Genomic DNA, 13209 nt, shown 5'->3' on the forward strand with positions numbered 1-13209 from the left:
TCTGAACAATACATTTACAGAAGATTTATTGATACATTAACCAAAGTGAAGGTTTCCATGGCATCCTGGAGGGACACTTACATGAAAAGTCCTATTTGGCAAGAATTCGTTATGTAAAGAGCTTTCCAAGATTGGTTCAGGACAAGCTCTTCTCCAGGAGAGTTCCATGCAGTGTGAAATCGGCACAGTTCTAATCCCATACAATCTGGACAGTCCTGCTATGGTGAAAAGCACTTTACAAATGTTTAATGCTGGAATTTTATAATGACTGGTTGTTTTCTTGCTTTTTTCATCCCGTCGTGAATGATTACATGTTGACCCAAGGATACATGGCTAGCTTAGATCCACAGCACATTAAAGAGCGTGTTTGCTCTCTCACTCCCCGTCATTCCAATTAAGTTGGTGAAAAATGTAACTTTAGTATTTTACAGGACATGGTAAAGCGGTTTCATCTAGGTGATGTCTATATTATAAAAATAAAATAAAATAATATAAATATGTAACATGAACCCAGTGCCTATTGTTAAATAAAATATACAATAAAAACAGACCTTTTAGGATGATTGGTTTTGAAATATGCTGATATAATTTAATTATAAAACACTGGAAAACAATCTTGAGATTAAGCTGGGGTAACCCGATTTCTATGCCAATAAAAGGTAAGTGCATAACATTCTGTAATGCAATACATTGATGAAGGTGAAGATTACACTTTTATATCAAGTTGCCCATTTAGAAATGCATCAAGGAGTTCTGAAACATCATCTTATCATATAGTCCTTCTATTTTAAAATGTTGCCTTTTTTTAAAAAAAAGATTAAATCCATCAGTTTATATAGTGTAATGTTTCAAAACTCCATCTTAAAAATTGTTCTTAGTTATTACAGACATGAAATGGCTGAGATGTCAAAGAATATATTCTGGTGACATAAAAATTGTCCTTTCTCAGTATACAGTGGATTCACTGTGTTAACTACTCCATAAAAAGAAACGTAGTTTAAAAAAAATCCACCAGGAAGCAGCCACACTTGTGGAGTTGAGGGTAGGGAATGGATGAATGTGTGTACACATGTGTGTGCGCATATATTCATATATATTATGATATATATAACACATATATACACACATACACAGACGGCATACATACACACACAGTATCTGCATGTTTGTGGAAATGATTTTTTAAATTACTAAAAAAGGAAATGAAATCACAGGAGTTTGTAGCAGGATAACAGTCTTTTCATTTTGTTTCTTTTTTTTAAATGACAGGATTAAAAATAAATGCCCATCAGGATGGAGAATCCAAAAAGTCCCCGAAACTATACAATGTAACTTGTTAGATCCAGCAAATAGGATGTCATGTCAATGATGTGATCGAGAATACCTGCCCTGGTCACTCTGCGGATGTTTCTATCCACTTGTTCACACTGAGGTCCCAGGTATCCTTTTTTACACAGGCACTTATTTGGTCGAATGCAAACTCCTCCGTGGCGACAGGATGGTTCACATTTTGCTGGAAAATAAAAAGAAGGAAAGCAAATTCTGTGAATATAGAAATAGAGCAACAGAAACTCACCGTTGATAGGAGATTGTCTCCAAAACATACAAATGGGGTCTTGTGATTCGAAATTATTAACTTTTTTTACCCTAGGGATTTAGGCTGTGTATCTCTCTACCTAGCCCAGGCAGGATCTACAACAGCTACTCATGGGCCTGATCCCACTGATCAGCATGAGAGCTTTAAATTGCTGTTACTGTTCACTCCTCCTTAGCAACCTGGTGGCCAACTGGTCCCAGGGTCTCACCATATTCGTGCTCAACTTACTATGGACACCCAACTGGCATAGGCCACTGCAGCTCAAAAATCTTTTGGTCAAAAGATTCACCAGCCTCCCAAATTGCTCAGATTACAAGGTATGTGTCCTTGTGCACAGTAAAAAATTAATTTAGAACCATGTAGCTATTTCTGAAGAAGGAAGATTCACTGAGGAACTTCCCATCCCCTAAAAAAATCCCCCTAGTAAATCAACTGCCTCTTCTAATGGGGGCTTAGGTCTCCACAAAGAAATTCCTCTTTTCTCCCTTTTGGGACACTGAGGGACTAGTTATTCAACTGTGTGCTAGATTTTTCAAATTAAACTTTAAAGCCAAAAGCAGGGGTTTGCATTTCTCCAAGCCTCTGTTCCCATTCATGGGGGTAGGTAGTCAAAGGTTGGCTGTGACAACACCTTCTGTCCAATCATTAACACATAGACTTGACTTCTTCCCCTACTGTCCCCTAACCCTGATCCTAATCTTCAGATATTTTACTACTGAGAGTTTCTTTGAAAATAGCAATGAAGGAGGCAGATTAGGCGTGTCTACTATTGTCTTTGCTACCAGGGTAAATCTTGGGATGGGAGTCAATACAATCTTCCCTGAGAGGGCTTAGCAGGAATTAAATACTCCCTAAACTCTGATAGTACTTTTCTTTAAATACTGACTCTCCTACTCTGCAGACAAGGTTATTCATGCCTTTCCAAATGCTTTAACCAAGTCTTCAGGGAGGCTGCTAATAGTGTGGGTGCTGACATCCAGGGAGGAAATGATATAGAAAAAAGTTAAATACTTCCTTCCCCCAAAGTCGGGGAAGATGAACATATTGGGATATATTGGTGCAAACATTTCTCTCGTTGGAATGAGAATACCAATGTGCAGATTTGTTTACATGTAACAAATGTCTCTAGTTGGTTCAGCATATCAATCTTTTAAATATTATTTAGTCATCATTTCTATAGAAGTTACATGCTTTGTAGATAAAAGCTAAAACAATGAACTCCACTAGATGAATTTGTTAATTAAAAATTTGAAATTCACACGAGTTTTGGCATTTTCTATTTAGGATTTATTCCTTTGTTTCTAAAAAAAAGTCTGAGGTGGTATACAGCTCTTATCATAAATATCATTATTATTATCATAAAACAGGGATAAAAAAGGGAACAGCAAGAACAGATCTTACCAGGCACCTAATATGAACTGATTACTACAGGAAGGACTGAAATTGATTCTGACAGAGAAAAGAAATAGGAAATATGGTGGCCAGTTTAAGGTTGTTTTGAATATTAGCTTAACTATGTAACCTTTATTGATTAGTCACTAAGCTTTTATTAAGTGTTTACTGTGTGCCAGGGTCTGTGCTACGCCTACAGAAGGCAAGAAAATAGGAAGGAAGAAATACCCAGAGGTAGAGAAATTTTAGACAGATATGGAAAAATCACAGAACAAAACTTTTTGTTTTCTTGTCTCTTATGAAATCTTACTAAGTCATTAACTTTATGCTAAGGTGTTATGCAAGATTTTATTCCTTACTGTATTCACTGATTTGATTATTTATTTTTATTAGCAGTACTTACATTTATAATGCATTTTAAAAGTTTTATCTAATTCTAAATATTAGGGTAACATTGACTGTAACAGAATGGATCTTTAAAATAAATAAAAAAGACATTCAAAGAGGTTTTGAGTAATTTCATGAGTTTTCTATCTGAAATAAAAGTAAAATCCAATTTAAATTAGGAGTTTTATTTTCATTGGCAAGCCTCAACCTCAATATTTGGACTTCTTTTCCCCTAATAGTTTGTTTTTCTTTTCTAAGTCACACATGACTTCAAGTCTAACACAAATGCATACATTTCTGCAAGTCTCTGAGTTGTAGCTAATTTATTCTTGCATAAAATTTAAAACCAAATTAAATTAGTTTGACTAGGAAGAAAGAAATAAAATTATGGGAGGAAGGTAAGAAAGCAGGAAGGAAGAACTATCCAGAGGGATCCTTTTATCACATATAAAATCACAGGATATCACATTTGTGATTTTTCCCTCAATTTCACGCCGTTAATGCTAGCCCACATCTTTTGAACTTTCTTTATGCAACCCCCAAGTCCAAGCTAAGTTTCACTTTGTGCCAGTGAATGACTGGGTTTGTGGAAGAGCCAATGTAGGGATATGACACTTGTGCTCTCTTTCTAAATGGAAAGAAAACAAACGGGTAGGAAATGAGCAAGTCCACCCACCCACCATGCTGGGCCACTGTACTGACTTTCCTACCTTTTGAAGCAGAAGTTGGCTTGTGTGTGAAATCTTAGAATTTGTAACGGAAATGACTTTCAAAGTCATTCTAGTCAGATTCTATCCCCTGGAAAATCCTCTCATTACAGATAAGGCTGGCTTATAGAAATGTAGAATTCAGTCCATGAAAATAAGGGAAAAGTTTCCTTTTTAAGCCTTAAAAAAGAATGTCCTTTGAGGCTTTTGCAAATTGGCAAGTGCCATTTAAACTTTAGAAGTTTCTAGAAAAAAATGATTGGAGTGGAATAATTGAGTTTGTGAGAGTCCTGTTCCTCACCCAAGACCCACCTCTTTCTCCCCATTCCTATTCCAAACCCTTGCAGTTATGGTGAAATACTAACCGATTCTGCAGAAGTCACCCTCCCAGCCTGGACTACAGCAGCATCTTCCTGTAGGTGTGCAGTAACCATTTCTACAAAGCCGAGAGCATTCCGATGTTAGGGGCTGTACAGGCTGAATGGTGGGTCTGCATTCTTCAGGCATTAAAGGTCTGCATAAAACAAATAAACAAATATACACCGAATTTGTATTTCCTTTAAAAAGTTAGTTTTGGAAAGAAAGCCAATGATTTTGTAACTTAAAAAATATGACTTAAAATTTTGTTCTCTACAGAAAACTTTGTTTTTAGGGATCCATTCACAAAGATTTACAGCTTTTCATTAAAAAGAAACAAACACACTTACCAGCAAGGAGAAAAAAACCTGTTTTGAACTGCATGAACTTTTTTGGAAATATATTAAATACTTTAAGGATCTGTATTTTGAAACATCAATTTTCATGATTCTAACAGCATATTTCTATCATAATAATACTTAATTTGGTAGCCAATAATTTTCTGCCAGTTTCACTTATTAAAACTGAGATTTGGAGAAAATTAGGGAAAAAAAAAACTTCAGGCCTATGAACATTTTATATGTGTCCTGTGAAACTTTCACCAGTCATGGTCACACTTAATGTCTAATAAGAAATGAAAAGCAGAAATGATCCCTGGATGGTTGGATAAATTTGCCATTTCAATTTTTATATGTTATTTTTTAAAGTTACTTGATTTCTTTCAGTCTCATCAATGGTTTAACCCAACCGGGTGTCAGGTTTCTACTAATCTTCATGATTATTTTAACTATGATCAGCCAACATATAAAACAGGTAATGGAAATACCAATCTGATTCAATGTTAATAATGTATTATTAAATTTATGTTAAAAGGCAGCCCAACATCAGTCCTGCTATGTGTAATATTAGTCGACTCTTCTTGAATAGAGGAGGATCTGTGATTTCCTGAGTGGATGGATTCCTGGTGTGGGAAGTTCCTTCTCTAAAGCAGATTGTAATCTTTTCAGGACCTAGCAGATAGGTTCTCTGAAGCTGCCTTAGGCACTTAAATGACTTGTTGGGACACAGTAAGCCTCCAAGGCTGAATCTGAATCCAGTTCTTTCTGGTGCCAAGCCCAACACTTTATATGAGTTCTAATATTAATACCACATAATTATTAATTATTATAAATGACAGCACCCATTACAATCATTCAGGGTATATATGCTAGTTAATGATTATTATGATTAATAATAATGATAGAGGGAGAAGAATAGTGGAAGCGGGTAAGAACATTTTTATTTCTAAAGCTGTAGACTTTTTTGCATTTCTCAGCAATTACCGATCTTTATGGATGAAACCAAGACACTGTAGGAAGAAACTTTTTTACAGAAGACCTCACTGGTGCTGAAGTAAAATGCAATCATTCTCTCTGAGTCAGACTGGAATCATCTCTTCCAACTGACTGCTACCTAACCTTTGGAACAAAATGAGCAGCCCCCCCCCTTTGTATCACTCCCTGCAACCTGGCCCCCCACTCTCTTAAGAATGCGGCCTTCATTTAACTAATATAAACAAGAAGTTTTCATCACTATCCCAAATGACCACCCCCAGGATGACCAGCCCTGTTGCTATGACTCCTGGAGTTCCATAACAAAGAAAACACACAAGGTGATAATTATAGGTCAAAACTCCCACAAGAGGTAAATTATAGAGCCGTGCAGAGATAAGCAAGCCAATTAAACCAGGCCGACTCAGCTCCCTTAAGACATGTTACTTTTTTATGTTCCTGTGGCAATATTAACGGCAGCGATAATAGCACTCCGAATAATATGGAATTTAAACGATGCCTCTGGGCTATTTCTATACTGGCTCAGAGGATTATATTATTTGCAAAATTGCTTAAGACCATGGGGCTCTTCCCTTCCCCCAAACGTCCACCACATCTCTGTCAAAGGCATTCTATTTCTAGTGTGCTTTTCAAGTAAAACATCTGACACTCTCACAGACTCCCAGATCCTATGCTTTATAATGGTAGTTCTAGAAGAAAAGTACCTAAGGAATTCCCTAGCATTAATTACATTTTCATTCTCAAGTCCTTCCTAATCATTTTCCCCCGTGATTCCTCAGAGAGGCAACTTCCTTTCGGGCAGGAAAAAGCATTAAGTGCTGGTTGTGCTAAGGGGACTGGAAAGTGTGGGTTGGCCAATAGACAGTACTCATCATGTGGCTCAATATTCGACATATTTTTCCATCTGCTGAATATCTCAAGGGGCTTGCGTCCTGTTGGAATACAGTTTGAGATCTTCCTTGATATGTTGACCGCTCTGTCCTTCTGGAGACTCTTCTCCCTGAGTATCCAACACTACCCCTTTGGGGTTCTTTTTCTGCCTTCTTGATCTTTGCAGTTTCATGATCCATGTCTTACCTTCTATAAATGAGTGTACCCCAAGGGTTTACCCTGGACCCCATACTCTTTTCTCTCTGCACTTTCAGAATCTCATCAGTTCCTATGGATTGAATTCCCATCCTTCTGTAGATTATTCCCATATCCACATTTTCAGCTCTCGTTTTGATTTGGAGTACCAGTGCCACACCTCCAACTACCCGCTTGACATCTCCACTTGAGTGTCCCATAGATGTCTCAAACTAAGCATATCTAAAAAAATCCCTCATTACCTCTCCCAAGAACCTTTGTAACTCAGTCATGTCCAACCCTTCGTGACCCCATTTGGGGTTTCCTTGGCAAAGATACTATAGTGGCTTGCCACTTCCTTCTCCAGCTCATTTGATAAATGAGGGAACTGAGGCAAACAGGCTTAAGTGACTTGCTCAGGGTTATATAGCTAGTAAGTATCTGAGGCTAGATTTGAACTCAGGAAGATGAGTCTTCCAGATTCCTAGGCCAGTGCTCTTTCTACTGCACCACCTAGCTTCTTTCTAAGTTTAATTCAAAGGCTACTTCCTTCAAGAACCCTTCTTCTGGCTCCTCCCAGTTTTTAGTGACCACTGTCCCCATCCATTTTTATTTGTTTTGTACATAGCCTGTATTTGTTTATCTGTGAATTTGTAGCCTTTGAGGGCATTGTTCAAACAAAAGTTGAACAGCCTGGAAAGGTGGACTAGAGATAGATTGTGAAGGGTTTAAATGTCAAGTTGAAGGATGTATCTGTATACCTAGCATAAAACACAGTAGCTGACACACAGTAGTGTGATGTTTAAAAAGTTCTAGAGACATAGTTTCTGGGCAATTTAATCATTTTTGTTAATAAAGCCAGCATGTTTATTAATAAAAGGATGATCATTTGGCTGTCTCTCTTAGACCAAAGACCCCTCATGGCGGTAGGCTCATAGTTTATATGCCCTTGGAAGAGTAGGTGTTCATGAGGGTGGCAATCAACTCTGACTGGTTAACAATTAATGAGAGAATGAATATTACAATGAGAGGGTGGGCTGTATTATAATGAGTGTCTTGGGGTATGTGATCTGGATCATCAACATCTTGGCCAAAGAGACTTATCAATTTCCAAATCACCTGTCTGACAAAAGGAAGAATCAACGCTTCCCCAGATCTGTCTGAGTACACACAATGAGCAGGAATCCTCTCATTAGTCCAAACTTCAGATTTCTTTTCCTGTCTGATTAGATCTTGGCCTGGGTAAATCTTTAAGAAAGATCTCCCACACTGGTTGCTTTCTGGATGAGGATATAGTAAAGGGGAAAAACCTTGGTCCTAAGTCAATAATTAGTTATTAAATATAAGAGAGGAATAATGATTTCTCTCAGTAGGTACTTAATAAATGCTTGTTAGTTAATATGTTTAAGTATGGTTCTGATGGAGATTCTCTTATATTTGTCATAGACGAATAATTGGAATATGGCCTCTAAGATCTTCTGAATTGCCTTTTTTTTTCAAATCTGAAAAAGCTTTTCATCAGTCCATGAATATCCATGTTTATGTATTTAACCTTGCAAATGAGAATCCTTAAAGGACTTATGATTTTCACAGTTTGGGGAATTTAGTTAATAACGTCCTTCCTAAAGTGAAGAGAATTTGAGGGAGGTTTATAGCATGTTGGGTGGGTCCCCTGTGGTGAACTTATGGGAAGACACGGACAGATGCTGGACGGGAGAGACTGGGAAGCATGAGACCTGTATTGTTGGAAGGATTACTCTCATCACTGAGATCACAGATCCAGAGGAGACCTGGCAAATTTAGTTAATAATCACAGACTCAAAGAAGTCCTGAAGAATTAGGAGATAAGTTCTAGGCAGTTGCCAGAGGCATACTGAGGTTAATTGACTTGTTTGGGATCACCAAGCTAATCAGGAGAGAGAGGTGGGCTGGGTTACATTGAACACTCAAACTCCCATGCCACGCGGTCTCTTAGACACATTCATCTTCCACTGATGTCCTTCTCTGATGCTTCATCAAGCCATGAAGGGAACCACGGAATATATGCTTTGGCAGGTCCTAGCAAGCAAAAGTGTTCTGAGCATAGAACCAGTAATCTTCTTCATGTCTGTGACCAAAAGGATTAGTCTAGCCAAGTATGGAGATCCAGCGCTGAAATTTATAGTAACAGTAACAGCATCTGGTTTCTAGAAAACGTTAAGGTTTTGAGAGCACTTTACATAGGCCGACATCTAGCAAAACACAGAAGATGGCTATGCAATCATTTCTACAGATGAAAGCAATGCATAAATACACTCTACAAAGGCTATCTGTCTTAGTACATTTCATTAAGGGAGAAGACTGCCTTAACTATACCTAAGCACTCAGAGCTAGCATTTACATAGTACCTTAAGGTTTGCCAAGTATTTCCTTTGATCCTTACAATAACTTTGGGAGGTAGGTGCTAGCATGATTCCATTTTATAGATGAGGAAACTGAGGCTGTGGGACATTAAGTAATTTATCCAGACTCATATATCTAGTGTCTGAGCTCAAGGAACTGAACTCCAATGTTTCTATCTACTATGCCACCTAACTACCTACATACACATCACTATGTTTTTATAATATATATTATAATTATATATTTAATATAATGTTATATATTATATAATATATAATTATAATATATTATAATTATAATATAATATAGCTCCAATCAGACTTGGGGCAAGTTCCAAACTCATTTTTGACTGGATACAATTTATTTCCATTTTAGATGAGCAGGTATTGTCACAGCCAAAACATTCACCTCTTCATAGTCAACGTTCTAGGTAAGAACCTCCCTCATCACTTGAAGCACTCCAGAGTGCCTGCTTCAGCCAACTTCATGGCCATTGGAACAAACTGTTCTCATCTGCTCATTCTGTCAGGGGAATTCTTCACATGCTTGGAGGAGACATCCCCCAGCCTCACCAATGGGTTTGAGGTCCTTAAAGCACTATAGAAATGCCAGCTAGATGTGTGGCACCAAGTGAGCTTTCCATAGGGGGTGATCAGTAAGTTCATGCAGAACTAGCTCTAATTCTCTGTATTTCCCTAGATGCCAGAACCCAGAGATACAGCATGACCAAAGGTGCAGTGCAGATTACACATGACAGAAGATGACCAATCCATTTAGCTTGTGGTCCAAATCACTTTCCTCCAGCCTATGCCTAATTCAGTGAAGTTCAAGGGATATAAAGGATCGCTTAGCAGATGTGGGATGTGGTGGGGAGACCCACTGATGAAATCAAACTGGATATATTTTGAAGGCTGTAGTACTAACTTGTAATTGTGGTAGGAGAGATGATGATAAATCAGAGAGAAGGAAGGAAACCCGCAGAACATTTTTCTGGAGAGCTGGATAACTGTTCCTTTGTCTCTTTGCCAGTTCCTAATCTTCCCTGATGTTTCATCTACATCAAGCACCCAATTATTTAGATTCATACAGATAAGTGAATAATTCCCCCCCCCCCGATTTTGTCTGTTATTTAATGCCTAACATTTGGTGAATCCATGCCTGTTTGTGTACACAGGATCATAGGAGCATAAATTTGGAGACTGTAAGGACCATCGAGGATATCTAGTCAGCCATCCTCATTATACAGATGGGGAAACCAAGGCCCAGAGAGGAGAAGACACTCAGGCAGTACATAATAAGAACTGGGGTTTGAACGTAGGCCCTCTTACTCTGAATCTGGTGCTCTTTTCACTGAACCGCACTGCTTCTTGTGTTCATCAGTTTTATGGAAGTGCAGTCTCTCTAGGTCCTGCTTGGTTGCCTCATCATGGCTATGCCAGTGGAGTAGAAGCCCTGGAAGGGCCTACTAAGTTGGAAGGCTGTTAAGTACAGTGGCCGCTGACTGAGAACCAGGCTCAGCATGGGTGGGCTCACCAGCAGGTGATCAATTCTTTGGCTATGACAACCCATAAAACAGAAAAATGCAGAATGGCCCTCAGTCTTGGGTGGCCTCTTTCCATTTCTGAAGTGATAAGAGCAGAGTAGTAGAAAAAGACACAGAGGGGACTAAGGATCACAGAATTTTTAGATAATCTAGACATGTTAATTTATCTGGATAGAAGGATTCTTAATCTTTGCTATGTCATGGACCCTTTTGGAAGTATGGTGAAAAAAGCATGAAGCAAAATACATAGTATTTCACAGGAAACCAAGTATGTTAGAAGAGTTATGAAAATATTTTTAAATTTTATGGTATATCTAGCATATATGTACCAGCAGGTCTAATAATTACAGTAATTTTGAAGCAGTGATGAGCTTAAATGATGTTTTGAGATCTCTTTGACAACTGTAATGTTAAGATATTAAAATATCTGTGATTTCTATTGGTGACAAAGTCACAGGTACTGCTAACTTCACTATAGCTTGCTGCCTATTTTCAAAATTAAAGGAAATGTTAAATTTCTGTTAGAGGTTAGTGAAAATAAAGATTTTTTTCCCATCCATGGAACCCTTGTGGATATCAGGTTAAGAACCAGTGATATGGGGAAAGTCCTCCAGCATATTGGATAGACACTTTGTGAAGGATTTATGGGAAGACATAGGTGAGAATCCACAAGGATAATGAAGCATGGATGAGTTGTTATCTGTACCACTGGAAGAAATATCCCTACTGATGAGATCATGTATCTAACGCTATATTAAAATTAAAAGTGCAGATTCTTGTGAAGGGGCTCTTTTTATTGTGAAAATTTGCCTTCAACTCTTGGTAAAATTATTTTTTCATTGAACTTGTGATTAATTTTCTCTACTTACACATGCCCCATATAATTTTTAAACATTATTAGTCCATTTTGGATGATAAAATACTTATTTTACTTATTTATAATTCATAAGAATCTATCAGCAATACAGGCATTCTCCCCAATCCCCTGCATCTGATCTAGAACCTTGGTATTAACTTTTTATTATTGCTGTTTGGATCTTTGATTTCACTGATAGAAGGAACTCTGGGTGTGGAAACTACCTTCACCAAAACAGATCAGTAGTAATCTCTCCCTTACGGTCTTTGGGAATTGAGTATAATTATACTTGGAGAATATTGAAAAAGCCTATTTTATTAGTTACATTTTAATATTTAATCAGATATACTGGGCAAATTCGATAGCAAACTCTCATGGCCCTCACCATTTCTTTTTGCTTTAGATCTAGAGTTATAACTAGGGAAGGGCAACTGGAATTTTCCCCTTAAAGGAGTGGTATCAGTACTTTTGGTCATTTAGCAGCATGCAAATAACTGAGTTTAACACCTAGTTAGGAAGAATAATTAGGTTAAAATGGGAAGCTACACATGATAGCTTCTTTCCTCTGGTGGCCACACCTTCCCCACTTTTCCCAGGTGAACTCATGGCTGCCCTGGCCCTTTCTGCGCTGTTGCTTCCCTCCTTCTCCCAAGTAACTAAGGACACATTCTCTGAGTCTTTCCTCCAGCATGAGTATTACTCACTGAGGCTCTGGGAGAGTAACCAGAAATGACAACTGAAATGAGGATATTAATGAAATTCCAACTTCAGCCCATTCCTCTGATTGGTCAGTTTCTCCTGGAGTCTCCATTTCAAGGAAAGAGCCCTGTTCAGCCTTGTTCACATCTTCATTCCCCTCGGGGCTCTGCTCCAGCTCTCTGAACTTTTTGCTCTCGCCTTGCCCCATGCCCTGCTGCTCATGTTTCCAGCTTCCTTTTATGTGTCGTCTTCCCACATTAGAATGTAAACTCCTTGAGAGCAGAGACTGTCTTTCTTTTTGCTTGTGTTTGTACTCCCAGCATTTAGCACACTGCCGGGTGCATGAGCGCTTAGTAAACATTTATTGACTTGATTGACGTACATGACTAATCGATACAATCAGGTATACCATCCTAATTACATCTTAACATTCATTCAAGGACTGGACCAGCCTGAATGGTTTAACAAATAGTGTAGGCCACTGAAAACTTTCATTTAATATTGAAACAAAAGCCTCAGGATCTTTATTTCTATTATTTGAAGTCAATAGGCAGTTTTCTAGACAGACATGTTTTTAGTTTTGGAGTCTGAGGTCTAATAGTTTATTGCTATCTCCATATCCCCCACACTTATTTAAGCCAGGAACATGTATTTCTTAATCCCACTGAATATGAGAAACAGACAAGACTTTCTGTAGAAAATTGTGTAAGACTGTTACTCTCTCTCCCTCTCTCTCTCTCTCCCTCTCTCCCCTCTCTCTCTCTCTCTCTCTCTCTCTCTCTCTCCCTCTCTCTCTCTCTCTCTCTCTCTCTCTCTCTCTCCCCCCCCCCTCTCTCTCTCCTCCCTCTATCTCTCTCTCTCTCTCTCTCCTCTCTCTCTCTCTCTCCTCTCCT

At 38.2% G+C, this 13209-nt stretch overlaps 1 protein-coding gene across 1 annotated transcript in view; it reads right to left on the reverse strand.

The window, feature by feature from the left end:
• Positions 1–1218: 1218 nt before the first annotated feature.
• The window catches only part of LOC118853015 (hedgehog interacting protein), a gene marked incomplete in the record, with an annotated part of 122395 nt that continues 110404 nt past the window's right edge, over positions 1219–13209 (reverse strand). Inside the window, 2 exon segments of the mRNA XM_036762809.1 lie at positions 1219–1513; positions 4449–4597. Coding sequence (XP_036618704.1) covers positions 1320–1513; positions 4449–4597 — 343 coding nt within the window.

Source organism: Trichosurus vulpecula, chromosome 6, assembly GCF_011100635.1.
Source record: "Trichosurus vulpecula isolate mTriVul1 chromosome 6, mTriVul1.pri, whole genome shotgun sequence".
Classification (NCBI taxonomy): domain Eukaryota; kingdom Metazoa; phylum Chordata; class Mammalia; order Diprotodontia; family Phalangeridae; genus Trichosurus; species Trichosurus vulpecula.